The 25,059-nt window shown below is 42.8% G+C and overlaps 1 protein-coding gene across 1 annotated transcript in view; it reads left to right on the top strand.

Moving 5' to 3' along the window:
* The window catches only part of map3k5 (mitogen-activated protein kinase kinase kinase 5), a 160,898-nt gene that overhangs the window by 39,120 nt on the left and 96,719 nt on the right, over positions 1 to 25,059 (top strand). Inside the window, exons 2-3 of the mRNA XM_060913964.1 lie at positions 5,910 to 6,049; positions 16,910 to 16,933. Coding sequence (XP_060769947.1) covers positions 5,910 to 6,049; positions 16,910 to 16,933 — 164 coding nt within the window. The remainder of the gene's footprint in view (positions 1 to 5,909; positions 6,050 to 16,909; positions 16,934 to 25,059) is intronic.

Genomic DNA, 25,059 nt, shown 5'->3' with positions numbered 1-25,059 from the left:
GACCCATTGACAGCAGCACAATGCAGAAAATCATGCAGATACAAATCAAGAGCTTCAGTTAATGTTCACTTCAAACATCAGAATGGGAAAAATTGTGATCTCAAAGTCTGACTTTCACTGTGGCATGGGTGTTGGTTTGAGCCAGATGGACTGGTTTGAGTATTTCAGAAACTGCTGATCTCCTGGGGTTTTCACACACAACAGTCTCTAGAGTTTACAATCTATGAATGGTATGCAAAACAAAAAACACTGAGCGAGTGAAAGTTCTGTGGGTGGAAACAAACACCTTGTTGATAAAGGTTGTCAGAGGAAAATGGCCAGATTGGTTCGAGCTGCCAGGAAGGCTATAGGAACTCATAGCAACTCTTTGCAACCGTGATGAGCAGAAAAGCATCTTTTGCAACAGCAGAAGACATTGGGTTCCACTCTTGCAGCCAAGAACAGGAATCTTAGAACCAAGAACAAGTTCCTGTTAAAGTTTACAGTGAGCGTACAGCGCCTTGTATAAGTATTCATCTCCTCCTTGAACTTTTCCACATTATGTAGTGTTACAACCTGGAATTGAAATGGATTTCAACAAAATAGTTTAGAATACAATAATGGGAGTGGGAACAACCCAAATCATTTGCGAAAGGATCTACACCTTAAAAAAAACAACAACATATAAGTGGTGATTGCATAAGCATTTATTCTATCACTATAAAACGCCTAAAGTAGGTTTGCTGTTATAAGTCTTAGTATTTGATTGAATACCAGCTAGTGGCCTAGTGGTAGCGTGTCCGCCTCTCGATTGTGAGTTCTATTCACAGTCGGGTCATACCAAAGAGCATCATAAAAATGGTACCTACTACCATCTGGCAAGGCACGCTGCAATACAGATGCGAGTGGGGAGTTAAACTCTCGTGGTTACCAGAGGACACGCCCCCCACTGTAACCCTAGCTATGTAACAGGCGAGAGGCCGAGGGCTACGGAGATCGGTGCCGCCCGATGCGCCACATGGTGCGGGAAGGACTTTAACTTTTAACTAACTATTTGATTGAATGGAGTCGTCCTTTTTGCGATTATAATGTCACATAATTTCAGTGTTGTAGAGTAAATTTTCGTGTCCTACTGTTTTGTAATTTTCCTTTTCTCTAGGTGTTGCCTCTTTAAGGACTAACGACTTAGAACATTCTGTACCGAAACATGTTCATCTTATCATGCTCGTTACGTGCGTAGCAGATGCGATTAGAGAAGAACCAATCAGCTCGAGAGCTGATCACGCTCTTGGAGCGTGATCAGGGCATGCAATGCAATAGATGTAATGCAATAGGTGTCTCCTTTTATCTAGTAAAGAGTATATGTAGATTTGAGAACAAAGAGGCGGTATGACTGGTGTCTTGAACCCTCATCACTATGTGTGCGTTTCTGCAATAAACCTTCTTTGACTTGCAAAAGGACGAGACTGGTGTTGGTGTTTGTCATTTTTCCACGACAGTGTACACGCACCAGTTCTTGGAAGACCTCAGAGAAGTTGGAGAACATTTCCTAAAGACCAATGAGCTATAAAAACAAGCCCAGGACAAAGTTCTGGGGGGAAAAGTACTAATTTGAGATTTAAAGAACTTTGCTGTCATATTCATAAGCTTTCCTCGTACAATGACGTTTTTAGTGCAGAAGAGTTCTGAGGGGTGGTTAAAACAGAAACGGTGAATGTTCTACAATGGTCAAGTCAAAGTCCAGATTTGAATCCCATTGAGAATCTGTAGCACTGAAAATTTTAAAATTGCAGTGAACAAATAACATTCAACCAACCTGAAGAAAGTGGAGCAAACCTGCCAGGAAGAATGGGTGAAAATCACTCCAAAACAGTGTGCAGAGCTGGTAGGAAACTTACCACAACAGTAGCGTTAACAACAGCGGTCATCGTAGCAAAAGGTGGGTTGAATACATACGCAAGGAGAACGTTTCAGGTTTTAAGGATCTGCTGACAAATAATGGATTTTGACGTTGGTGTAGTGGTTAGCACGGTCGCCTCACAGCAAGAAGGTTCCGGATTCGAACCCAGCGGCCAGCGAGGGCCTTTCTGTGTGGAGTTTGCATGTTCTCCCCGTGTCTGCGTGGGTTTCCTCCGGGTGCTTCGGTTTCCCCCACAGTCCAAAGACATGCAGTTAGGTTAATGTGGGGCGGCCTTGGGCTGAGGTGCCCTTGAGCAAGGTACCGAACCCCTGACTGCTCCCCGGGCGCTCTGGTGTGGCTGCCCACTGCTCTGGGTGTGTTCACTGCTTCAGATGGGTTAAATGCAGAGGATGAATTTCACTGTGCTTGAAGTGCGCATGTGACAAATAAAGGTTTCTTCTTCTCGAAAATGTATTTCAGGGTCATATTAGTTTACAGTAGAAAATACTGGCAGGTTGAATACGTTTGCAAGGCACTGTATGCGTGGGAATGTTGTTTTATCTTGGTGGGGATCACATGTTCGGCCTTGTGGGGGGAAAAAAACAAATGCTGAGGTAAAAGTTAGGTTAGGTTTAACTATAACTTGGTTTCTGTGTCTGTGGGTCAAGGGGTAGTGGTCGCTGTTGGATGTTCAATGTTTAAGCAAAATCATTAAGCCATAACCTCAAAGCTGCGAGCTTGGATTGTGCTTCGTTTTTCATGTGGTAGATGAAATGCGTCTGTTAAATGAATAAATGCAATACGAGGAGCAATCGTCTGTTTTTGCTGAGTCATTGCCTGTAGGGTGCATTTCACTGCTTGTTACACCTTGAGAGTTTTAATTTACTTACGTAATTAACTTTCTGAAAACAACAGTTGTTCAAAGACGCTACAGTGCAGTGACTTGGAGGCAATCCAGCTTGCTGGAGAGCTTCATTTCTGTGGGACGTTCATGGGGGAATGAAAAATGTTAGCACGAGTCAAAATAAAAAGCGCTAAAAATGGTCCTTTGCGCCCTCGCAGTCTTAACCTCCTAGGGCTTAGCGGTCACATGTGTGGACAGCACGTTTTAGAAATTCGGAACAAGAATCCACATATGTGGACATACTTTTTCTCTAAAAGTACATCTTATCAAAAGATGATGCTTAGTTTTTATTCTAATCAGGTTCTAATAAGCCCAAATAGCAAAGAGAAATAAAAAAATGCATGTAAAAAAACAGCTTGGGCCTTAGGAGGTTAAGGGGTGTTCACACGGCACATATTTGCATCGATGCTGAACTGATCTATTTTGTTGCGATATATCTTACACCGGTGTAAATTTTGTGGAGCGTTCACACGTCACAAACCTGCTTACTAGAGAGAAGCGTGTTAGCACCGGTGCAGCCCCACTTGCGTTCACATGGCAGTTTTTGCGACCGTGCTATACGATAGTAATAATGCGGAAATGAAATATGTGCATGCGTGAAAATGTACTTCCTTTGTTTGTACTTTGTACTGCCTTGTTTGTGATTGATATATCGAAAAACCATGGTTTATACTTCTTCAGACAAACTTTCTACGTTGTGGTCTATCAGACACTGTAAAAGGGTAAAAGAGAGAAAGGAAAGGTTGCGCAAGTACAAGAGAGCACGAAAACAACGCATTCTACAATTCATTCGGCAACAAATCGACGACTTCGTGTCGTTCATGGCCATGTGGACGGTTGTCATGGCATCACCCATACATGTCAACCTATACGGAATGTCCGTATTTTATACGGATTTGATTCAATAAACGTAGTATACGGGTGTATAAATAAAGTTATACGGATTCTTTAAAAAAACTTCAATATTTATTTAGAGCTATAATCAATTCCCACGATGATAAATGTATTGTACAGCACAGACAGCCAGTAAAGAGTCTTATGAAATCGCGCGTTATCTTGTGGTAGCGAGACTTCGTTCCACTTTTGATCATGCGCACACCACATTGCGAGAATCCCACCAACCGTGAAGTCATAGACATATAAACATAGACGCCGCCTTCTGCGTAGAATCATACGTCATCCATATTGGATGGGGCAAAGTGGAGATTCTTCAACCGTCTCTGGTATAGCGTCTAGACAGTAGCCGAGAATAAAGATGCCTCATTCATGTGCTGCGTTTAACTGTACCAACAGGTTTACCGTTCAAATGAGATCACATGGGATTACCTTTCACAGGTGAGACTGGAAAAATACTTTGTATTCATTCTGAAGGTTTATTGTTATTAATATTGAATAAAAAGTAACTGGGATATATCATTGTAACCAGTTCGAACGTGTGGGTGGAGCACAGAGGACGGCAGGACAGAGATTAGGTGTAACACAAGGCTTTATTGCCACACTTTTCAGTCTAACAATATTTCGGCACATAGAGAGAGAGACACACACTAGCGTCTCGTCCAGAGAAGCTCCCCTCTGCTCTCGCTCTCCCTCCTTAAATAGGGCGCGGTCACTGGGAAGACACACAAACACAGGTTAATTGCCGTCAGGTGTAGTGATTCTGCCGCTTACCTTCCCTGACTCCGCCCTCCTGTCACAGACCGGTGCTTGACCACGCCCCCGCTGCCACAATTATTGTTAATTATCATTCAAATTTTAGGTAAATTATTTTAATTTGCATCTTATACGGATTTTATAAGGGAAATACGGATTTTGGAGGTTGGTTATACAGGTTTGCTTGACCAAAGGTTGACATGTATGATCACCAAGCGCCGGGAAAACAACGTGGATGAACAGGGTGTAGCGTTCAGACGTCCCATTTTATATCGGTGCTGCCCCGCAAACTAGCATTTACTCCGGAGTAAATTTCTTAAACCACCTCCCGAGCAGGGTCAGATTTGCACCGGTTTAAGCAGCTTTCAGGGGCTACACCGGTATAACTTTGTACCGTGTGAACGCTCTACTGGGGCAGCCCCGGTGCTACACCCGAGTAAAAGTTGCCGTGTGAACACCCCTTTACACTTATCCAGCGCTTTAGAGTATGTTTGTATTCACGTAATGTGAATTTACTGAAAGAAAGAAAGAAAGAAAGGCTAATTTGTCTAACATGGAATGAAAGCTAGTTAGGTTAGCTAGCATGACTCAGCAAGGGTTTGTGTATTAACTAGCATGATTAGTCTGATCATTTTTTCATTAAATACTTCATTTTATCTCATAATCATAGTTGCATAATGACTTCAACATTCTCAAAGGGGCTTGTGTTTTATGGACGCTGCCTTGCTAGCCTACATTGCAGCTAGCTTTGTTCTTGCTAGCAAACCTTGACTAGCGCCAGCGCACACCCGTGAAATTAGTCCGTCTTAGTCATTTTTCGTCAGACAAGTGCCTTTTAAACAAGTTAAATATTTAGCAGATAGATTAATGACTAATTGTCACCGTGTGTGTGCGTGTGTGCTGTTCAGTTCACCATTTGAATCGTTTCCTCTTGTTTTACCAGCACACACACACCAGAAGTAATGACTTCCTGTCAATATTTACATGCAGTCACTGACAACTTGTGCTAGGGACAGGCCCTATGGAAATCAGTCCCACAACACGTATACACACGCACACACACAGTCGGTTTAGATATACAGAGTATTTTTCTGCCACAAATGTAGTACTGTTTGCCTTTACTCTTCTACATCTGTGTCCTGTAATGACCCATAATCCAGGTTTCGCCCAGAAGAGGACGGGTTCCCTTTGGCATCCGGTTCCTCTCAAGGTTTCTTGTTATGTTGTGTCATTTCTGAGAGCTTTTCTTCATCACCGTGTCCTCTGGCTTGCTCATTAATGATCTAACTCTACATCCAGATGTATATAAAGCTGCTTCATGACAAGATCTATTCTTAACTGATAAAAAGGGGATAATTGACATAGCTACAGTATATTAGATGTGTCTAATAAATTGGCATAATCTCATTATTCGTGCATGACCCTGTAAGTCTTACCGGGAGTCCTGTCTAATAAGTTTGTGATGTCGTCCTCCAGATGTTGCCGTGGTGGAAATGACAGACGCTTTCCGACAGCCGTCTCTCTTCTATCACCTGGGAGTGAGGGAGAGTTTCAGCATGGCCAACAACATCATCCTGTACTGTGACTCCAACTCCGACTCACTGCAGAACCTCCAGGTAGCTTTTGTATTTGTCGAACTAACTCAAGCTAAAGTTCCTTACTGCTCCTTTAATCGATTAAAAGATGTGAACGTGTTAGATGGTTTGGCGAGAGCGTAAATCATAATAAAAAGCTCCAAGAACTTAACCGAGACACAAATATATATATACAAATTTGACTGCATGAGTTTGGGGTTCTCATTCTCATCTCATTATCTCTAGCTGCTTTATCCTTCTACAGGGTCGCAGGCAAGCTGGAGCCTATCCCAGCTGACTACGGGCGAAAGGCGGGGTACACCCTGGACAAGTCGCCAGGTCATCACAGGGCTGACACATAGACACAGACAACCATTCACACTCACAGTCACACCTACGGTCAATTTAGAGTCACCAGTTAACATAACCTGCATGTCTTTGGGGGAAACCGGAGCACCCGGAGGATACCCACGCGGACACGGGGAGAACATGCAAACTCCACACAGAAAGGCCCTCGCCGGCCCCGGGGCTCGAACCCAGGACCTTCTTGCTGTGAGGCGACAGCACTAACCACTACACCACCGTGCCGCCCGAGTTTGGGGTTTTCATGATTAAAAAGTGTCAAGTCCATAAGTATTTGGACAGTGACGCAATTTATTATTATTTTTTTTTATTTTGCCTCTGTACACCGCGACAATGGATTTGAAATGAAGCAAAATGTGATCGAAGTGCAGACTTTCAGCTTTAACTCAAGGGGTTTAACAAAAAATATTGCATTCACCATTTAGGAATTACAGCCGGAACAGTACATAGTCAGTCGCTCTATTTTCACAAGCTCGAAAGTAATTGGACAATTGACTCATAAGCAGTTTTATGTCAAGTTATGGCCTGCTTCCTCTTCATTTCATGACAAATTAAGGAGATAAAAGGTCTGGAGCTGATTCCAAATGTTGAATTTGCATTTGGTGGCTTTTCATGGGAACTTTCAATATGTGGTCCAAAGTGGTGTTGATGCGAGTGAAGGAGGTCATCATTAGACTGAAAAAAAAAGCAACAACAACAAAAAAACCCTCACACACCTTCCAGACAGACAGAAGAAACTTCAAGGAGCGGTCAAATCGACAATTTAGTCCGTTCTTAAAAAGAAGGAATGCGCTGGCGAGCTCAGGAATCCGAAAAGCCCTGGAAAACTACGGAAAACAACGAAAGTGGACGATCACACACAATTCTCCTTTTCACTTACTGAAAACAAAACTGAAGGTAGGAGGATAGACAAAAAAGCTGCATTAAAAACCTGGCAAAGCATCTCAAGGGAGGAGGAAACTCAGCATTCTGTAAGGTCCCTGGGTTCCAGACTTCAGTTGGTCATGGACTGCAAAGGATACGCATCCAAGTATTAAAAACGAGGCTTATATTTCATTTATAATGATGTTTGCTTGTCCAATTACTTTTGAGCTCGTGAAAATGGAGGGACGATGTAAAAAAAAAGGTGCAATTCCTAAACGCTTAATTAATGCAGCGTTTTTGTGAAATGGCTTGAATTAAAGCTGAGCGTCTGAACGTCCAAATACGGCGTAATTATAAGAGTCGCATCACTGTCCAAATACTTATGGACCTGACTGTAAGTGAATAGCAAGCATTCAAATAGCATATGTTTTCTTTCGCTGTCCTCGTATGCACAGTAGCCGATTGCACTATAGCAGGCTGCGGAGTTTTGTTCTCATGTCTTATAAATAGCTTGAGAGCTTTAAGTGTTGCTTTGGCGCATGAACACCCTGGATGACTCATTTCACTTTTAACACCTTTGATTGCAGTGCACAGAAATCCCATCAGCTTCAGCAGGTCCTGTCTGCGGCCTAATTTAATGGCGAAATAGATTGCGAAAGGCTCGGGGCGTCAGAGTGCATGATATTCAGGCGCCGATTTCACATACGAGTGCACTGCAGGGACAGTGTTCAACGCAGTAGAGGAGGCCATGCACATACATACATACATACATACACACACACACACACACACACACACACACACACACACACACACACACATACACAGGAGTGAAGCACGCAGCGGTTCAGGTTGCAGTCCAGATGAGATATCGTGGAGTTGCACAGATGTCATTTTTAAACAGAGATCATTATCATTTTCACACCTCACGGCATGACATTTTACATTTTCATTTGTCACCTTTAACGCTTAGTGATGTATTCATAAGATAGACAGAACCACAATAAATACTAGTACATTTAGCTAAGGATTAAAGTATCTGGTTAATTGGTTGAAAAGTCAAAATTAATTTACAGAATTCATTTTTTTTCCAATCAGTCCAAATGTACGCAGTTACAAAAGATCACATTTTTGCAGTTGATAAGAACTGAATGTCTACTTCAATAAAAAATAATTCACACAAAAACCTTTCGCCTTACATTTTTGCCGCTCTGGGATGATGCTGTTCTTTGTGTTCAACCACGTGACAAAATCGTGTGACGTATGCGTCTGCCACCATGTCGGACGATATGCAAATCCAAAATGCCATCTCGTGCGCAGAGGTGGACAGTAACGAAGTACATTTACTTGAGTACACTTTTTGAGTATCTGTACAGTGGTGCTTGAAAGTTTGTGAACCCTTTAGAATTTTCTATATTTCTGCATAAATATGTCCTAAAACACCGTCAGAGTTTCACACAAGTCCTAAAAGTAGATAAAGAGAACCCAGTTAAACAAATAAGATGAAAATATTCTACTTGGTCATTTATTTATTGAGGAAAATGATCCAATATTACATATCTGTGAGTGGCAAAAGTATGTGAACCTCTAGGATTAGCAGTTAATTTGAAGGTGAAATTAGAGTCAGGTGTTTTCAATCAATGGGATGACAATCAGGTGTGAGTGGGCACCCTGTTTTATTTAAAGAACAGGGATCTATCAAAGTCTGATCTTCACAACACATGTTTGTGGAAGTGTATCATGGCACGGACAAAGGAGATTTCTGAGGACCTCAGAAAAAGCATTGTTGATGCTCATCAGGCTGGAAAAGGTTATAAAAGCATCTCTAAAGAGTTTGGACTCCACCAATACACAGTCAGACAGATTGTATACAAATGGAGGAAATTCAAGACCATTGTTACCCTCCCCAGGAGTGGTCGACCAACAAAGATCACTCCAAGAGCAAGGCGTGTAATAGTCAGCGAGGTCACAAAGGACCCCAGGGTAACTTCTAAGCAACTGAAGGCCTCTCTCACATTGGCTAATGTTAATGTCCACCATCAGGAGAACACTGAACAACAATGGTGTGCATGGCAGGGTTGCAAGGAGAAAGCCACTGCTCTCCAAAAAGAACATTGCTGCTCGTCTGCAGTTTGCTAAAGAGCACATGGACAAGCCAGAAGGCTTTTGGAAAAATGTTTTGTGGACGGATGAGTCCAAAATAAAACTTTTTGGTTTAAATGAGAAGCGTTATGTTTGGAGAAAGGAAAACACTGCATTCCAGCATAAGAACCTTATCCCATCTGTGAAACATGGTGGTGGTAGTATCATGGTTTGGGCTTGTTTTGCTGCATCTGGGCCAGGACGGCTTGCCATCATTGATGGAACAATGTATTCTGAATTATACCAGCAAATTCTAAAGGAAAATGTCAGGACATCCGTCCATGAACTGAATCTCAAGAGAAGGTGGGTCATGCAGCAAGACAATGACTAAGCACACAAGTCGTTCTACCAAAGAATGGTTAAAGAAGAATAAATTTAATGTTTTGGAATGGCCAAGTCAAAGTCCTGAACTTAATCCAATTGAAATGTTGTGGAAGGACCTGAAGCGAGCAGTTCATGTGAGGAAACCCACCAACATCCCAGAGTTGAAGCTGTTCTGTACAGAGGAATGGGCTAAAATTCCTCCAAGCCGGTGTGCAGGACTGATCAACAGTTACCGGAAATGTTTAGTTGCAGTTATTGCTGCACAAGGGGGTCACACCAGATACTGAAAGCAAAGGGTTCACATACTTTTGCCACTCACAGATATGTAATATTGGATCATTTTCCTCAATAAATAAATGACCAAGTATAATATTTTTGTCTCATTTGTTTAACTGGCTTCTCTTTATCTACTTTTAGGACTTGTGTGGAAATCTGATGATGTTTTAGGACATATTTATGCAGAAATATAGAAAATTCTAAAGGGTTCACAAACTTTCAAGCACCACTGTACTTGGAAACTTATGATTTTAACTTCACGACATTTGAAAGGCAAATATCGTACTTTTCACACCACTACATTTCTACCAAGCTGCTTGTGACTCTTTACTATGAGGCGGCTTTGAAAGTGGATGTTTATTTCTTTTTTTTTCTAAAACGTGATTGGTTTTGTCGCAGGTGATGCTGAGACAGCCGATCAGTAATCACTAGGGTCACGTCACATCCATAGACTGTATAAAATCAAGATCAGTTTCTCAGCAGCATTAATTGAACATGATCAGTTGATGGCAGAATGGAAGGAGGCGATTCTTCTGGGGAATGCACGCACTCGTGGCTTCACCTAGAACCCATGTTTCAGCTTTCTGAAAGGATTAAAGATTCATTTCATTTTAAATGTTTGCCAAAAACGAGCCACATCACGGCCTACAAAACCTCGCCGTTCAACCTGCGGAAGCATATTGAGGGATATAAACGTTTTATTCCAAGAGAAAGCTTTCAGTGAAGTTGTCTGTGCTTTTAGAGCTAGCGATAATGTTATAATGGAATAGCTATGCAGTCTGGTTAGTCAAATGGAATTGCCCGCCAAGTTGCCGTAGCCTTGTCCACGGCTAACGTTTACACATAGCTAGTTAACTTGGACACTGTTAGTTAGCATGTAAAAACGGAGTTATGCTAACACGAATAACATTAACTTATCTGAAGTCCTTTCAGAAATATGTTTTAGGATAATCTTACCAAATGAACAGAATGTAAAACTTTATTTTCTAGTAGCATTAACGACCCAATATGATTTTGAGTTTGAAAAGAGTTTGCTAGCATGTCAGGTGGAGTTTCACTGACTAGCTAGCTTAACGTTAAACCACCATGATGGCACGGCATGCGTTCATTTTGTGAATTCACATTTCTGTCTTTGGTAACGGCGTTAGGTTTTGTAAGCGTTGTGGCAATGATACAACGATGCGTTGACAGAAAATTTACTTGTAATACTTACACTACCATTCAAAAGTTTGGGGTCACTTTGAAATTTCCTTATTTTTGAAAGAAAAGCACTGTTCTTTTCAATGAAGATCAATTTAAACTAATCAGAAATGCACTCTATACATTGCTAATGTGGTAAATGACTATTCTAGCTGCAAATGTCTGGTTTTTGGTGCAATATCTCCATAGGTGTATAGAGGCCCATTTCCAGCAACTCTCACTCCAGTGTTCTAATGGTACAATGTGTTTGCTCATTGCCTCAGAAGGCTAATGGATGATTAGAAAACCCTTGTACAATCATGTTACCACAGCTGAAAACAGTTGAGCTCTTTAGAGAAGCTATAAAACTGACCTTCCTTTGAGCAGATTGAGTTTCTGGAGCATCACATTTGTGGGGTCGATTAAATGCTCAAAATGGCCAGAAAAATGTCTCGACTATATTTTCTATTCATTTTACAACTTATGGTGGTAAATAAAAGTGTGACTTTTCATGGAAAACACAAAATTGTCTGGGTGACCCCAAACTTTTGAACGGTAGTGTAAGTATTTTTAAAAGCAAGTACTTCGGTACTTTAACTTAAGTAAAAAATTTGATTGTACAACTTTCACTTGTATCGGAGTAACATTTGACCAGTTGGATCTGTACTTTGACTTAAGTAATGAAGTTGGTTACTTTGTCCACCTCTGCTCGTGCGAACAATAACTGTGATGCATCTCTGACTTTCTCGAAATATTATGATTCTCTGGAGTCCTCCATCAAGTCAAGATTTGACCCGTATATGTTAAAGCCGTCCGATTATATAGAGGATTTAGCCTCATTACCACCAGTTGAATACCCTGATATCAGCATGAACTATCTTGCTCTACAACAGCATCGCTGTTCGCTAATATCTTACCTGGCAAAGTTGACCTGCACTTATCCTTGTGCATCCAAGCTTGCTAAGGTTTGCGCTCCTTCTACTGTGGCTTTCTTGGCAGATCTTTCACTTATCCTGTCGCTTCTTGATACCGCGAGATAAGTTTTCGTCTTGATATTATCGTGTCCTAATTTGAGTCTTGGCGCCCAATCTGGATTTGTTTTATCGCGTTCTGTAGGTTTGCCGGTGCTCCTGCAAGGTGAGAAGCAGAGTGTTGACGCTAAAGCTCAAAAGTTCAGTTTAATCAGCAGAAAACATAGCTTTAATTAGCAATGAACTCTTACCAGATATAAAGTGGTCACCACACACATGCACATGCGGGTGTAATTAGCTTTCTTCCTCAGTTAAGTCCTTAGGATTTATGTTTTTGAACCACAGCGTACGCACGGCGTTCTCTGAGCAGGTCTTCATCCGTTTTGTCACCGTTTTTAATTCTTTTGGGAATTCTGAAGAACCGTTTCTCTTTGTCTCGAGTAGCGTTATTATCGCAATTATGTCACACAAAGGAGGCCTTGTCGTTCTTCAAAGGCAATGAAATCAAAAGAAAATCATGAAGCGTTGCTGCAGCTCATACGTGAAGCGCCGCCATCTTGTTTGTTGTTATCGTCCAACATGGTGGAGTTCTGGTTTGGAAAATAAGCGTGAGTTCACGTGCACACAAAGGACTCGTACTCGAATTCTAAGGACTTATGACTTGAGCACTGATGACTCAGACTCGTGCATTAACTGTATTCGGACTCGTAAATTGGAGACGAGGACTCGGATTTTTACTTTATTTTTTGCAACATGCCATAATAATTTGGCATAAGATATTTATATCTACATTAATTTTTGTACTAATTTCATGCAAGAGTGTCACACCTGCGCATAGACCCTTGTACGCGTTCCGGACAGCGCGTGCACTAAGCAGACTTAGTAAACGACTTGCACCTGTACAAGATTAAAGTGCTGATGACATGTTTTTGACATCTTTGGCGATGTTTTATAACATAAAAAGTAATTCCCGATGATCCATATATTAATTCACGAAGGCGCCTATTTTACAAGTTATGATAAAAAAACGCGGCTATTTGGGCAAATTTGATGGGGCTGCAGCACCCAGGAGACGAAAGAGGAGGAGGGGCTATATGACATCAGCGAAAGAATCTTCCTCCTCACTTACAAGTTTGTTGTTGATGCGACAGGTGTTCAGTTTGTCATTATTAGTATTATTACAGGGGCACAGATACGTTTTTTGAACTGGGGGGGACAAAAAACTAGGGGGGACAAAGCTGCAAACCAACCCCAACCCCAATATGCCTGTCAAACTTGTTGTGGGTAACCATAGCAACCAAGCTCGAGCTCGCAACCTGTGCAGTCTGCGCAGCTCAACCAACCGAATATCAGTCTTTGTTTTGTTTTATGTGAGTTGTTGCAACTATGTATATACTGCTGTGCACCTCAATAAACCGAATGGTAATTAGTCTTTTGATTTTTCCGTGAGGTTTGCCTTATGCAAAGAAAGACAGCATAGATGTTTTTTCCTCCCTATAAGTGGGGGGGACCGAACGAGGTGAATTTAAACCTGGGTGGGACGAATCCCACCCGTCCCACCCTCTATCTGCGCCCGTGTATTATTATTATTATACATATATATATATATATATATATATATATATATATATATATATATAGTTATTATGCCTTCGCGTTGTGTTGCTGGCTTTTGCTCCAAAACCCACAAGGATGGGGTAAGTTTGTAAAGAGACCCAATTTATACCAGTGGCTATAAGCCACCACAGGTTCTATGGGCAACTAGTGACACGGAAATCAGGGAAACAGGAGAATAAAAGTTAAGAAAATATTTTATTTTTACAAAGTCATCAATAAAAACATAATTAGAGCCAGATAAAAAAAAATACATAAACAGGCAAACCAGACAGCAGATGCAAAGTGCTACGTGCTTAATTAAATAAATCACAGTCTGTGAGCAGAAGGTAATCGGATGAGTATACAAGTACTCAGCAAAATACTACGACCACACAAAAACACTGCAATTTATGAGACACCTTCATCCGCCAATTAATATGAAACGGCTTCAGGTGCACCTGTGACAGCCAGCGCGCCTGAACCCTGCCCCCAGCGCTCCGCGCACCAGCCTACAAGTTTATTCAAGTTTCCCAGAGATCCCGAGGTGCATGCGAAGTGGGTGAAGCAAGTCAGGCGCACTCACCAACATCCGTCCTGTGCTCTGAACACTTCGATTTGGATTGTTTTGGCACCCTTCCCAGCTTAAAAGAATCTCTTGGGTGTTCAGTTCAGCACAAACGTGTTACTACCATCAGCAGTGCTTACAGTCAGTGTTGCCAGATTGGGAGGTTTCTCGCCCAGTTGGGAGGTTTCAAGTGCATTTTGGTGGGTTTTGAACAGTATCTGGCAACACCGCCTACAGTGTTCCGGCGACTCCTCCAAAGACAGTCCTCCTGTCAGAACATGTGTTGTGAAATGACATAAGATAAAGGTACGTAGAGCTATAGATTCTACATGATAATCATAAATGTAATCATAAAGTCGGCGTGATATCAGTCATGTATTTGCTTGTGAAAGTTTGCGGCTTTCATGTAACTGCCACCTAGCAACGCGAGGCAAAGGGTAAAGAGGGTAGGCTATCATAGATTCTATTCGGAAGAGATCAACACAATTCTAGACTCCCAGAAGAGGAAGAGCTAGCACTAGAGAGTTCACCGGCGTTTTCATGCGCCATTTCCATTGAGTAGAACCAGAGTAGAACAGCCAGTGAACCGCAGCGTGTTCTTCCGCTGACATCACAACATGGCCGCGAGCCACGGACCCAGTTTTCTTGCGCTGTGCAATTAAAAGTTGGATATTCGCGTAACAACAGCTTCTTTTCACGTAATTATAACAGAACTCTAACATGTTTGCCATGTTGTATAGTTTATTTAAGAAATTGCATAGAGTCATGTTCGTGTCATCAGCCCTTTTAGGCGCAATCAGCATGCTCATATAAAAACTGTGAAAACACTCTTCCTTTGCGAAGTATTGAGTTGCGTTGCTGACAAATTACCGAGCCTTATTTCCTTGTTTGGTTTCCTGATTTCTTGTTTCTCGTCTTTGATTCTGCCGAGTCTACGAGAGCCTGTTTGTGCCTCGCTGGACCTATCGCCTGTTTCACCGTTTTATGATTTTGCCTGCCATTCTGGATTGTTTACCGTCTTCACTTGGATTAATAAACACACCTTCTGCACTTACATCCGTCTCCCAACCATCTCTGACAGAATACTTCGCACTCCCTGATAAAGAGAAGCACATTCACCTGTTCATACATCATGTTCAGGAACAAACTAATGTTAATGGCGCTAAAACAGCCACCGTCAAATGGTGCGCTTGGAGTCTTGTTCTCGGACTCGACTCGAAATTTTTTTCAACGACTTGGACTTGACTTGGACTTGAACACTGGGGACTCGAGACCGGACTCGGACTCGAGGTTTAGTGACTTGACTACAACACTGATCTCAACCATAAATATATTCAGACAAATTCAGTATCAGAACAGAAACGTGTGCTGAGGGCTCCCGATGATGCCACAGCCATCTGTAGCCGGAAATCCAACAGAGCAAAATTGGCCGTACTCTCAGGGAGGGAGGAGTGGCATATTGTCCCTGTCCTATCAATCACAGCAACTCGAGCCAATCATGAGAGTCTGTAAGCGGAAGAGTCGGATACCGCTTCCCTCCAAGTGTGTTACTCCGTGCCCTGAAGTTGCATAAGGGGCAGTTCAGAAAAATTAAAATTGATATACAATTCCCTTTCCTGTATGAATTTCTTGTATAATTTGCAAGAAATTAAAATAGTTTTACCCACCCAAAGTTTAACAGACATCTGTGCCCATGGTGGCAGCCATCCTGGACCATCATAATCATATATTTTACTTGCCATAATTTGTCAACAACAACAAAAAAAGAAAGTAAGTTTAACATCACATGTATACTGGAAAAACAGACATTGAGGAAATTTGGACATTCCTTCCATTTAACAGTTATTCCACGAAATTGAGTCGGATAGGCGCTGGCTATAAGCCATGTACGACGAGATTGAGTGGAATGACTGTTTTATTCTATCCTCATTCATGGGATTTTGAGAAACAGAGCATTTTTGTTTTTATTTTTTTGCAAATTCGATCAATAAAAACTTTATGCAAAATGACAGGAGCAATTTGTGAAAAATGCCATAATAATAATAATAATTATTGAAAAATTTAAAAAAAGATATGTTCTTACCATCAAATACTTTCATTCCATATTTTGTTGCTTTTTTATTTTTAGGGGTGTTGTTTTCGAGTAGTTTTTATTTCGTTCTCGGTCGGTTCAGCAAGACGCTCGGCCATTTTGTTTTTCTCTACTCATGGTATATGAGCTGATAGCCTAGTAGTAGAGTAGCCAATCAGAGCGCGCGATTGCTCATATCCAGTGAATGTTGATCGAATAATACTTGTTAGCTATGATCGCATTGTAGCTCGAATGTAAAACTGGACACCCAACATCTAAGTTAGATTTCTCTTCGAAGCATCGAAGGGTGTTGCTCAAGAGTTACCTGGATGCTGGCTGCATGGCATTCCTGCCATGATTGGGATGCATTTTGTGATCGTGTGCATGTCGGGGCTCATTTGTCTGGGAACACTAATGAGCTCTTAATGCATCCGGGAGCAGATTAGCGGGACTCAGATGAAATAAAGGATTTAGAGCAGACGCTGTAAAGTTTTATTGGCCTCACTGAGGGCCTTAGAAACTCACACATGTCCCTTGTGTTCCTTTTGCAGGAGGTCGTGTGCCAGAAAAACACTGTGAGTATATATATACACACACACACACAATTCACATTATCACGTGATACTGATCCATTTTTCTTTGTCTGGTGTTGCAGCAATACTCTTCCATTAGTTCAAAACATTTTATGTGTCACATCCATTGGTTCATTGGTCCAAACCTTTTGCGGAGCTCATATTTCTCAAAAATGTTCCGCACAACCCGAAATACACGGCACGTTTGGTTCATTTCTTGCCCTCAAGTCAACTCAGAGCCAAATCACTACCTGCCTAAAGTATGCTCCAGAGAGAAACAGATTACAGTCGCTGTTCACGTGTAGCTTTCAGAACTGTATGGAGTGGAAAATTTGACCATGTGAAAGCTTTTCCCTGGCTGCCACACATCAGCGAGACAAAAAAAAAACAACCTGTTTATAAAGAACAAAATTGCTTTAAAGTTTTATGTTGCTTTCTGAAACAGCTAAACAGATTATTGTTCTGGGGTTAAAGTAAAATATCCTTTCTTCCAACTGAAGAAATGATATCAACTCAGACCGAGGCTGTGTTGAAACATGAGTTGATTTATCTGAGATGTATCAGGAAAACAAAGCAGCACCCTAGCAGTTGCACTGACTAGTCTGGTAATGAAAAGCTCTTTCTTCTAATATCTCCCCCCCTCGCGCTCTCTCTCTCTCTTTCTATCTCTATCTCTTTGTCTGAGAGAGCAGGGTTAGTGGGTTGCTCACTAGGCTTCAGTGAGGCTATAAGTGGCTCAGGGGATCAGGTGGCATTGAGCTGCAGGTAGCAGGAAACACCAGCGCTGACTCTCTGTCTAACAGCAAGAGTGTGATTCTTCTTCTCGCTTTCACTGCTCCTTTCTTCCTTCTCTGGCTTTTGTAATTTTTTCTTCTTCGGCACCTACTTTTCGCCTTTTGACCTCCGTCGTCTGCTCCGGTTCGGTTATGCAAGTCGACTGCTCAACAGAGAGAAAATGGAGGCTGAGCACACGGTGTTCTCTTTTATAGGTTAATAACAGTGCTTGTAAGGCAGCTGAAAAAAGTTAATTGTCAAAGGGCTTGATTTCTACATTGAACGAAAGTGCACTTTCTCTCCTCTCTCTCTCTCTCTCTCTCTCTCTCTCTCTGTAGCCCTCACTGTTTAAAATATGAATGAGCTTGTGACAGGTGACTCAGCCAAGCTTCTGACCACACCAGCAATGTGCGTGCGTGCGTGTGTGTATATATAGAACTGATCAAAGCGTGTGTGAAGGACAGAGAGGAAGAAAGAGAAAGATATCTCTCCCTCTTTTTTTCTTTCTCTGTATTCAGAAACACAGTGTTCAATGCATGTTGTTTCTTACTTGGAGTTGCTGAGACACACACATTCAGCATCACACACTGTTCCTCGTAATATCTTGTGTATTATACGGCGAATGGCTGCCAGGTCTCTTCAGCTCAATTTAATAAAGCTTTATTACAGTTAACAGTACAACTGAATAGCAGCTGAAGCCTGGAGTCTCTCTCTCTCTCTCTCTCTCTCTCTGTATGATTTCTAGATAGAAGGACAGACAAGCAGGCAGGCAGATGGACAGACAGATAGTAGAATCGACAACCAGACAGATAGACAGACAGAAAGATAGATAACCAGGCAGATAGTTTGTCAGTCAGATAGTTAGATAGATAGACAGGCAGATAGACAGACAAACAGGCAGGCAGATGGTTAGACAGACAGACAGACAAGTGGGCAGACAGATCGATAGATAGATAGACAGACAGACAAGCAGACAGATGGTTAGACAGACAGACAAGCAGGCAGATAGATGGACAGACAGATAGTAGAATCGACAACCAGACAGATAGACAGACAGAAAGATAGACAAGCAGGCAGATAGTTTGTCAGTCAGATAGATAGATAGATAGATAGATAGATAGATAGATAGATAGATAGATAGATAGATAGATAGATAGACAGACAGGCAGATAGACAGACAAACAGGCAGGCAGATGGTTAGACAGACAGACAGACAAGTGGGCAGACAGATCGATAGATAGATAGACAGACAGACAGACAGACAAGCAGACAGATGGTTGGACAGACAGACAGACAGACAGACAGACAAGCGGGCAGATAGATAGATAGATAGATAGATAGATAGATAGATAGATAGATAGATAGATAGATAGATAAACAGGCAGGCAGATGGTTAGACAGACAGACAGGCAAGCGGGCAGACAGATGGATAGATAGACAGACAGACAGACAGACAAGCAGGCAGATAGACAGACAGGCAGGCAGATGGTTAGACAGACAGACAGACAAGCGGGCAGATACAGTGGTGCTTGAAAGTTTGTGAACCCTTTAGAATTTTCTATATTTCTGCATAAATATGACCTAAAACATCATCAGATTTTCACACAAGTCCTAAAAGTAGATAAAGAGAACCCAGTTAAACAAATGAGACAAAAATATTATACTTGGTCATTTATTTATTGAGGAAAATGATCCAATATTACATATCTGTGAGTGGCAAAAGTATGTGAACCTCTAGGATTAGCAGTTAATTTGAAATTGAAATTAGAGTCAGATGTTTACAATCAATGGGATGACAATCAGGTGTGAGTGGGCACCCTGTTTTATTTAAAGAACAGGGATCTATCAAAGTCTGATCTTCACAACACATGTTTGTGGAAGTGTATCATGGCACGAACAAAGGAGATTTTTATGAGGACCTCAGAAAAAGTGTTGTTGATGCTCATCAGGCTGGAAAAGGTTACAAAACCATCTCTAAAGTGTTTGGACTCCACCAATCCACAGTCAGACAGATTGTGTACAAATGGAGGAAATTCAAGACCATTGTTACCCTCCCCAGGAGTGGTCAACCAACAAAGATCACTCCAAGAGCAAGGCGTGTAACAGTCGGTGAGGTCACAAAGGACCCCAGGGCAATTTCTAAGCAACTGAAGGCCTCTCTCAAATTGGCTAATGTTAATGTTCATGGGTCCACCATCAGGAGAACACTGAACAACAATGGTGTGCATGGTAGGGTTGCAAGGAGAAAGCCACTGCTCTCCAAAAAGAACATTGCTGCTCATCTGCAGTCTGCTAAAAATCACGTTGACAAGCCAGAAGGCTATAGGAAAAATGTTTTGTGGACGGATGAGACCAAATTAGAACTTTTTGGTTTAAATGAGAAGCGTTATGTTTGGAGAAAGGAAAACATTGCATTCCAGCATAAGAACCTTATCCCATCTGTGAAACATGGTGGTGATAGTATCATGGTTTGGGCCTGTTTTGCTGCATCTGGGCCAGGACAGCTTGATGGAACAATGAATTCTGAATTAAGTTAAATGTTTTGGAATGGCCAAGTCAAAGTCCTGACCTTAATCCAATCAGAATGTTGTGGAAGGGCCTGAAGCGAGCAGTTCATGTGAGGAAACCCACCAACATCCCAGAGCTGAAGCTGTTCTGTACGGAGGAATGGGCTAAAATTCCTCCAAGCCGGTGTGCAGGACTGATCAACAGTTACCGCAAACGTTTAGTTGCAGTTATTGCTGCACAAGGGGGTCACACCAGACACTGAAAGCAAAGGGTCACATACTTTTGCCACTCACAGATATGTAATATTAGATCATTTTCCTCAATAAATAAATGACCAAGTATAATATTTTTGTCTCATTTGTTTAACTGGGTTCTCTTTATCTACTTTTAGGACTTGTGTGAAAATCTGATGATGTTTTAGGTCATATTTATGCAGAAATATAGAAAATTCTAAAGGGTTCACAAACTTTCAAGCACCACTGTAGATAGATAGATAGATATGTAAGGACCTCTAAAATAAGGTCATTGATACTGTTCATTGGGATATCAGCCATTTTTTTTGTATTGCATTGTAGTGCCTGGTTGACTCCATTTACCGTGATGCCTTGTGGCGTCATCAGTTTTCAATGTTTAAATGTTCTGATCTGTATTGTCCAATCCCATGTATTGTTGATGTATGTTTTTTTGAAATTCCGTGATACCCAATGGTAGAGCGATAAATATGTTTTCCCGCGAACTAGGCGGTACTCGAACATTCCAGGGCGGGAACATTGGATCACCTCGTGAGAGAGAGAGGCGAGCGGAGCCGTTTGGACAGTGGAGAGAGACGGGCGCGTTTTGTGGTCTGTGTTTTTTTTTTTGTCTTTTTTTATTGAGTCGTGGAGGGACTGTTTATAACGGACATCGAGAACAAACGGGACAGAAGGGACATTGCGTCGGAGTGTGCGCGGTGTGGTTGGTGGTCGGCTCGCAACGTGGACTGTTGTTCGTCGGAGCTAGCTCTTAGCCAACCCACCCCCCTTCTCGTGTGGCCATCTGCTGCTGGGCCCCATCGGGGAACCCCCCCCTCTCCTCGCCACCCGCTTGCTGTGGAGGACTCGGTGCGGGACCGAGTGGCTGTTCGGCGAGCAACTGCTGATGCTGGTTCGTGATTACACTTACACTGACATACACACACATGCGCGCCCGTGCGCGTTAACGTTTGGCTCTGGTTTGGACCTGTGGTTCTTGCTGGGCAGCGCAGCGGTTGCTGTGTTGCCTGCGGCTCAGGGAGCTGCCATCAAGTGCACCATCGTAAGGGCCCCAACTGCGCGCTGTTTTGTTTTGTGTCTGTTTTCTGATGTTTGGGGTTGATCGGAAGGGTTTATACGAGTGATCATTTGTTTTTATAGTAAATGTTTATCACAACTACGGTTCTCTAAGTTGTAAACGTAGCCCACGTAAATTATAAACTTTGTGTCACTTTTTCTAGCTTGCGCTCTCTCTCTCTCTCTCTCTCTCTCTCTCTCTCCCTTTATTTATTTTTTTTTTCTTAGTTGAGTTGTTTTATTATTCAATAAATTTTGTACTACTGTATTTCAATTCACATGTTGGGTCTTGGCAGATCATTTACCTTCTCACAACTGACTGGTGTTTAGGTAGTTTGGTTAGCGTTACACTCACTTTTACACATTTATTTGTATGAACATTCTGAGGAGATACGTCCTGCACTAGCTTCAAAGTAAGTGTAGTATTTCCCCAGTGGAGGCACCGAGCTACTAAATTTGCAATTGTTATTACTTTATTCACATTTATATTCTTCACCTTCAACTACACAGTTATAAAAATAATAATTATTAATTATACTTGTGGTATCAGGAGTTTCAGCCAGCTCACCATTCCACCGCTGAGAATTTAGGAATCCTGTTGCGCCATTGTTTATTAATATTTAGTGTAATTCATTTTAGCTCTTACTGAGTGCACTAGCACCCGCTAAAAAGGGGTTACATTTTGGAGGCACCGCTGGGATTGTCCTGTTTACCAAAACAAGTAGGTAGCTGTGTTTGCTTAGTGTTTTTTTTCTCTAGTTATTGCCATTTGCTGTGCAGCTTTTAACATGGAGCTTAACCAGGCTGTTGAGTGGAGCCGTGAAGAGAATGTTGACTTGTCTCATGCTATTCTTCTTAGCAGAGTGCCACTGGAGGCTACGAATGATGTTGTTAGCCGCGTGCTCAGTACAGTGAAAGTCTTCGGTCGGACTCGGATACGTGGTCGCCGTAGTGACAGCACTGGTAGGCACTTGTACATTTTAGTGGAGACTTCCGCTGAGTTGGATCAGAGCTGTGTCCCTCCTGAAGTGGGAGTGGTAGGTGATGCAGGTCCTTGGGCTGTTCATGTTGTGAGTAGCTTAATAACTGCTAGTTCTGTTCCTGCAGGCGATGATTTTGAAGCCAAGCTGTCAGCATTTCTGCAGCAAGAGGGTAAGTCCATGGGTGATGTTAAGGCGGCTGTGCTGGGCCCACAGCCTCCTAAACCTGATGTCAGTTTTGAGCTTGTGCATGCCATCGGTCAGCTTGTTGATCGCTGTAGCCAGGCATCTGTTGATGCGCCTGGGTATAGAAAGCTGAGGCTGTTCTCTGGCCTTCGTCCTGTTCCTGCTGGTGAGGAAGAGTATGAGGCTTGGATGGAGCAGGCTACACAGATGGTCACTGAGTGGCAGTGCAGTGACTCAGCGAAGCGACAGCGCATCGTTGAGAGTTTGCGTGGGCCTGCTGCAGACATAGTAAGATTCTTAAAAGTCAGTAGTCCGTCAGCTACCGCTACTGATTATCTCGCTGCTCTTGACACTACTTATGGTTCTACGGAGTGTGGAGCTGATCTTATGGCCTTGTTTCGCCATACCTTTCAGGACGACGGAGAGAAGCTTTCAGCTTTCTTGTACCGCTTAGATAAGCTTCTTCACCGCGCTCTTCTGAGAGGGGGGATTGACGCTGCCGGCCTAAATCGTGCTCGTCTTGAGCAGCTGTTCAAAGGTGCTCTCACCACTGACATTGTGGCTTTACGTGTGCGACTTCTGCACACTCTGCAAGCTCCGCCTTCTTTTTCAGAGTTGATGCGAAGTGTGAGGGAGGAAGAACACTGGGTTAGTGCGAGAGAGAGTGCGAAAGTTTCTGTTTCCTCTGCTGTTACTCCACAGGCACCCGTAACCACTGTTTTTCCTCCAGTGCCCGTGACAGCTGCTGTTGCTCTTCCCCATGTGCCAGTGAGCCCAGTGGCATCGGAGGTGGATAGTCTGAGGAAAGAGGTCAAGGAGCTGTCATCTTTGGTGTCGAAACTTTTGACTGCTGTCACTGTAGCCCCTGCTACTCCAGTCAGACCATGTAGCGCAAGCCAGAGCACGGAGACCACTGCCCCAGCTTTTTCCACAAGAACTGTTCCTTCAAGCTTGCCGAAATCTACAGCACCCACTCCTGTTCCTGGCATTTTCTGCTATAAGTGTGGTGAAGATGGCCACACCACTCGTGAGTGCACGCGTCATGAGAACTTGCGGTTAGTGAATCAGAAGCTGCTGAAGAGGGTCAAGCAGCAGGGAAACTCTCCCGGAGCTCAGTGAAGGAACGGCACCGAGCCCCGTCACGCAAAACCCGTTCTGCTCATTGTTCACCTCCAATCAGTGTCAGCCAATCACAACTGCCATCTGGGTTAGTGGGGCCCTCGGCTGAGGTACCCGTGCAGATAGAGGGTGTTTATGCCAAAGCTCTACTTGATAGTGGTTCTCAAGTCACCATCTTGTATCGAAGTTTTTACAATGCATATCTGAAACACTTGCCACTGCAGCCGGTGACGAATCTTGAAATATGGGGTCTGAGCTCTCACAAATACCCATATGATGGCTACTTACCGCTCAGATTGGAGTTCACGGAGGCTGTCACAGGTGTACCTCAGGTAGTGGACGCTTTAGCCCTTGTGTGTCCTGACCCGCAGGCAAACGAAGGTATAGCCATTTTGGTCGGCACGAACACTCATTTAGTGAGGAGATTGTTCCACTCCTGTCGCGAACAGGCTGGTGACGGATTCTTGAATGCACTGACCATACATCCTGTTATCAAAGAGGCTTTTGAGTCCATTAAGCACACCAGTGTGTTGCCTGAGGATGTGGATAAGCATGGCACCGTGTGGTTCACCAGAGCTAAACCTATTCTTTTAAAGCCTGGGCAGGAGCTGCAGCTTTCAGGGCTACCTAAGTTCCCAGGCGAGCTCAATGACTCCGTGGTGCTTATTGACCAGCCTGTTAGTGCTGATGACGCGTCTGTTCCTGAGCTCGAGGTTCGGCCTGAAGTTCATCCTGTCTCTGCTGTATCATGCCGTCGAATTACTGTTAATGTGAGGAATGTGTCTTCTCGCGATGTCCTTGTGAAGAGAGGCAGTCCCCTTGCTCACATTTTTCCAGTTGACGTGGTGCCACAGATTCCATCCACTTGTAGTTCTGCAGACACCAGTTCATTTTCTTCTGCCTTTTTTGATTTTGGCACTTCTTCTATGCCAGAGGAGGCAAGACAGCGTCTCTGTGAGAAAATGTTGCTGAGGAAGGAAGTGTTCTCTTGCAGTGAGTGGGATGTTGGTTGCTCGAAAAGCACACAGCATGACATAAGGTTGAATGATTCACGACCTTTTCGAGAGCGTTCACGGCGTTTGGCTCCAGCTGATTTGGAGGACGTGCGTCAGCATTTGCTAGAGCTCCAGAAGCATGACATCATTTCAGAATCTCGGAGTCCTTATGCTTCTCCCATTGTTGTAGTGCGTAAGAAGTCTGGTAAGGTCAGGATGTGTGTTGATTATAGGACGCTTAACCAGCGCACAATCCCAGA

This window comes from Neoarius graeffei, chromosome 2 (genome assembly GCF_027579695.1).
Source record: "Neoarius graeffei isolate fNeoGra1 chromosome 2, fNeoGra1.pri, whole genome shotgun sequence".
NCBI lineage: Eukaryota > Metazoa > Chordata > Actinopteri > Siluriformes > Ariidae > Neoarius > Neoarius graeffei.
This window is presented reverse-complemented; position numbering and strand designations above follow the sequence as displayed.